The sequence below is a fragment of the Colletotrichum navitas genome (genome assembly GCF_030913465.1).
Source record: "Colletotrichum navitas strain CBS 125086 chromosome Unknown LY79scaffold_139, whole genome shotgun sequence".
NCBI lineage: Eukaryota > Fungi > Ascomycota > Sordariomycetes > Glomerellales > Glomerellaceae > Colletotrichum > Colletotrichum navitas.
The window spans coordinates 69,509-75,136 of record NW_026850685.1 but is presented as its reverse complement, the minus strand read 5'-3'; the positions used below and the strand labels follow the sequence as shown (position 1 = coordinate 75,136).

Sequence of the window (5,628 nt, the reverse complement as noted above, 5' to 3'; positions counted from 1 at the left end):
AAGGTATAAATATATATTAAGTAATTAATAGGTGTTTACTATAGTTAACCTATATACTATAATTAATAAAGAAGTTATATAGGCTTATTAAGACCTTCTAGTTAATTACTTTAAAGTTATTTATAGACTATTTACTAAAATCCTTATAGGTATAGTAAAGTAATTTACTACTAATATAGTTATAATACTTATAACTACTAATATAAAATATAGTAATAGTGTTAAGTATAAGAGCTTATTACTTCTTTATAAGGTTAATTAGTAACTTCTTAATATAGTCTTTTTTTTATTATTATCAAAGGATATACTATATATAGTTAATAAGTATAGTAAATATATTATTAATTACTACTACTTACTACTTTACGTTAAGTAGTATATTATACTTACTATAAACCTCTTCTTATTGCCTTATAGGTAATAAGGTAGTAGCTTATAACCTTTGCTTACTTATAAGCTTATTATACTTACTTATCTTAGCTTATGTCTTTTACTTATAGGTATAGTATTATTTACTATTACCCTCTGTTAGCCTAATAACCTCTTAAATATAGGTGTTTTTTTTTTAGTAGACTAGAAGGTGTATATATTTATTAGAGGGATTATTACTAGTAGTATAGATAGTTAAAGGAAAATATACTCTTATAGGTAAATAACTTAAAGAAAAATAATAGGCTATTATATTAGTTACTTATTAATACTATTAGTTAGTAAAAAGAGGAAAAATAATAGGCTATTATATTAGTAACTTATTAACACTATTAGTTAGTAAAAGGAGTATATATATAAAGAAAAAGAAGTTAGTAAGCTAAAAAGCTTATAATAAATAAAATATAGTAGATAATTACTAGTTAGCTATAGGTGTATAAAGTAAAGGGTTTTTTATAGTTAAGAATACTTCTCTAAAGGTAATAAAGCTTATATAATAAATATAAATTAATAAGGTTTCTACTAGTTAAAGGGACTAGTTATAGATTTATTAATTAACCTATTATAATAGGTAATTAGTATAAACTATTATAGTAAGGGTATTTATAGAGGCGTTTTTTTAGTATTTACTTACTTTAGGTATATAAATAATTAACTAGTAATAATTACCTCTTCTTATAGTCCTTACTAATCTATAGTTTAGATAGTAAAGTTAACCTATATAGTTAATAGTAAAGTTAACTACTAATTAGTGTTAGTAATACTAAGGGATAAGTTAATATAGTTAACTATATATATTAGTAGTAATTAATAAATAATAGGGGTAACTATAGTTCTTTATTATATATAAAGAAAAGAAAGATAATTATTATAGGTTAGTTAGTTAAAAAACTAACTTATTACCTATAAATCCTTAGAGAATCTATAGCTAAATATCTAAGGATTTACTAGCAATAAGTTATGAGGGTTAACCTAATAACTCTAATATTTATCTATAATAGTTAATATTATAATAACTGCCTTCTAGAATAATATTACTTATTAATTTAACACTTACTTCTTAATATAAATATATACAGTAGAATCTACTAAGCAAGGTAATATTTAAGGAATATAGATTATAGTACTATAGATAAAAGAAAAAAGCTACTTTTAACTATATAAATTACCCTCTAAGTATACTACTTTATAATATATTATTACTAAAAGAATAACTAATTTAATAAATAGTACTATAATAAAATTAATACTTTTGAAAGGCTAGTAATAATCTAGTAATTTAGAGGGTTTAGATAGCTTTTTCTATATACTTAAGATATATAGTAGTTTATTTAATATAGGATTTAAATACTTATCTAAAGAAGAAGAGAGTATTATTAAAGAAGAAATAAGAGATAAAGAAATAGAAGATTTACAAGAAGTAAAAGAAATAAAAGAGGGTTCTAGTTATTAGATAGTTAGTTATTTTATAGTTACTTATTTTATAGCTTTTTATTATATAGTTAGTTATTATATAATGTACTTAGTAGTACTAAATATACTATATTTTAAGTAATATAATGTTAATTTATTATTATTATTAATATAGTTCTTAATAGTCTTAGTATATCTTAGTTTTTAAGTATATAATATTTTAGGTAAAATATATATAAAATACTATACTATAAGTAAAAATTCTATAATACTATATATAATTAATTTACTAATTTCTAATTATTTTACTTTTTTATACTATATAGTTGTATTTTATGTAAAATATAATATAAATATAATATAATATAAATATAAATATATATATTATATTTATAGTATATTATGTTATATTTATATTTTATGATAATATATTTATATTATATTTTTATATTATATTGTATTTTGTGTTGTTTTTTAAACTCTCTAAGGGTAGTCCTTTAAAAAGTAGCCTTAAGCCTCTTAACTATAAGAAACTACTCTTGTTTTCTTATTAAAAAAATTACTAGACTTATAAGTAATTAAAGTCTAGATAGTATATCTTTTTCTCTTAACCTTATACTTGTTATTTAGCTACCTACTAGTTATAAGACTAGTAAACTAGCTTAATATATTAATTTTTAATATAAGTGTCTTTATAACTAGTTTTTAAATAGTAGCCTTTTTTATATTAAGCTACTTGTCTTAGTAGAGGAAAAGAAGCTTCTTTATAAAGACATTAGTTAAGTATTAAGTCTATATTATATAAGACTATTTTAAGGTATAGCTATAGAATTACTATATATCTATAGGAAAATAGAATATTTTATAGATTTTATTATTAACTTTATCTTTAAGAAGAGATAATATAGTGTAGGTTCTTTTTTTGATCTTATTAATAACTTTATTATTAACTAGATTAATTAGATTATTAATAGTAGATCTAGTAGTAGATTTACTAGAAGAATTACTAGAAACTTTAATAAGATAATCTTTAGCTTTTTTACTAAGTTATAGCTTTTATAGTACTAGCTTTCTAGATAATTACTATACTAGGCTATTACCTTTAGAAGTAAGATCTAGAAAAAAAAGTTAAATAATAATAAAGCTCTTAGTATTAAGGGATAAGCCCTCTTTACTTTACTATATTACTATAATAGTTTAATAACTAAATATAGATTATAAGTAGTATTTATAGTAATTAATTATAGTAACTATAGAAAAAATAATAATAAAAGAAGATAAAGGGTATATAAACCTTATTTTAATACTATAAAAAGGTAAGTAGTAAGAGATTTATATTATCTATAGACCTAGACAGTATATTTACTAAATTTACCTTTAGCCTTACTATTAGTAACACTAAGAGATAGGTTAATATAGTTAACTATATATATTAGTAGGAATTTATAACTAATTAAGGTAACTATAGTTCTCTATTATATATAAAGAAAAGAAAGATAATTATTATAGGTTAGCTAGTTAAATAACTAACTTATTACCTATAAATCTTTAGATAATTTATAGCTAAATATCTAAGGATTTACTAGTAATAAGTTATTAAGATTAACCTAATAACTCTAATATTTATTTATAATAGTTAATATTATAATACTTATATTAAACTCTCCTTAACCTTAACCCTATGTATTTTCTTATTAGAGTATAGCTAATATTAGCCTAATATTAGTTTTACTAATTAGGCCTATATAAGTTAAATTACTTACTTCTAGCCTACCCCCTACTTTAGCCTACCCTTTTATACTAAAAATAGCTAAAAGTACTAATCTATATCCTAAATAACTATAAAATCTTTATTTCTAGTTATTTCTATAATAAATTTATTTTAATTATTCTACTGTATAAGTATTAAAATTAACTATTATTCTTTAGTTAATAGCTATAGAATTTTACTCTATAGTTTTATAATACTAAAATTAAGATTAAGAATATAGTTAATATAGAAATAATAAAAAGAAATAAAAATTCTTATAAATTCCTTAATAATCTAGTTATTTATTATACTAAAAGCCTTATTTCCTAACTGTTTTACTTCTTAAGATATACTAAGTATTACTAATTAACTAAGAAATTTTTATTAGTAAATATTTCTATTACTAATATATTAGTAAAATTCTAGTAAATACTAGTCTTAATAAGTAGAATTAGTTATAGTATATATAATAATTTTAAATACTCTTAAATCTCCTTTTTTAGTCTAGAAATAAAAAAGTTATCTTAGTTTTTAAAAAGCTAGTATATACTAGTAAAGTACTAGTAAACCTTAATAGCTACTTACTTAGCATTATTTTAGAAGATCTACTATAGATAAAGAGATAAAACTTCTTTAATAGCTGAATAAATATAAAATATATCTACAGTAACTTCCTTAGAATTTACTGTTTATAGGTAGGTGTAGTTCTAGATAGGTACTTTTGGCTGTTTTTGGTGTAAAAGGGTGGGCCAAAACAGGGGGTGGGCCAGAAGTGGGTGTTTTGACTTACCCGTGCAATACGTTCCCAACTTCGCCTTGCTTGCGGGCGCACCAGGCCCCTCTTTGCAAGTCACAGCCGCCGAGACACACCTAAAGTGTAGGATCGAGGGCGCCATTTTATGTTTGTAGACACTTGCTTATCCTACAACACAAGCACAACTCTCGAATAGTCCCCACTCGGCACCAGCACTCTAGCTGATCAGCGTACGGAGAGTGCTGTTTCTGACAAGGAGCCTCTCAAGGAGAAATAAGTCCTACTTCCTCGCAAGGAGAGCGCTCTTGAAGCCTTGCAGATCGTCATATTAGTCCAGCGGTTGTCAACTCACTCGTGGATTTCGATGGTTCTCGGTCCTCCGTGTTAATGGTTTGTCACATTTTAGGCTATATGGAAGAGAGGCCCATTATGCGCTCGGTTGACGCAGCAGTGCATTGCATCTCTCTTTTGCTTGCCAATGTTGTCTTGGCTTGGCTTGGCTGACTGTACCCCCCTACCCGGATATCCTCTTTCACATGCCGGCGGTCCCGTCTCGCAGCTCGTTGGAAAAAGGGCGTCGACCGCACAACATCCGACCATCGTACCCATGTGCGAGTAGTGTGTGTAGGTAGTGGCGGGTTCACTTCCACCTGACGACACGGCATAGGCCTCGAGCGTGTTGATTACGTCGTCGTTTCCTGCTTCAAGCCTGCTTCAAGCAGCGTTTGCCGTCATTTTTCTCTTTGTCAGCAAAAACCGAGTATCGGTTGGTTCGGGCAGGTAGTCGCGTGTTGGACGATGCAGCGCTCGTCGAGTTCGCCGTCCCACCCTAAGAGGAGGCAGTTCCATGTGGGGCCAGCCATAGACGCCGCGGACGTATAGAGCGCCCTTCCGGTGACTTCCCGAACCAACGATGCCACCGTCTACCACCGGACAGCCGGATGCGGTCCATCACTGTGGCCGCGATGACGCCAAGCCTGGCTCTCTAGCTCCGGTCCAACTGCGGCTTATTTTCAATTCTGGTCGGGAAATTGATTGTCCAAAATACTGTCATACATCGGCAGCCGCCAGTCGGTAGCCATGTCCATGAAACTGGGGAATAGTTGGCGCTCGCTAGGCATTGGCACACCCCCCGCGGGGCTCATGAAGCTCTGCTCACATACTTTTCTTGGCACGCACTGTTAGTGCGTGCGCATGCACTACACCAAAATCGTTAATAACCCCTTTATTCACCTACCCCCTAAATGTTGGCCCTTAACCACTGAGGGCCGGCGACCCCGAG

The 5,628-nt window shown here is 27.9% G+C and overlaps 1 protein-coding gene across 1 annotated transcript; it reads left to right on the top strand.

The window, feature by feature from the left end:
* The first annotated feature begins 5,204 nt into the window (after nt 1-5,204).
* LY79DRAFT_572084 (uncharacterized protein) lies at nt 5,205-5,628 on the top strand. Its single transcript, XM_060559319.1, has one exon. The coding sequence runs from the start codon at nt 5,260-5,262 to the stop codon at nt 5,422-5,424; it is 165 nt and encodes a 54-aa protein (XP_060407600.1). The 5' UTR covers nt 5,205-5,259; the 3' UTR covers nt 5,425-5,628.

What these genes read in the sequence shown, in the direction of transcription:
- LY79DRAFT_572084 (XM_060559319.1), top strand. Translation starts at nt 5,260, where the DNA reads ATGCCACCGTCTACCACCGGACAGCCGGATGCGGTCCATCACTGTGGC.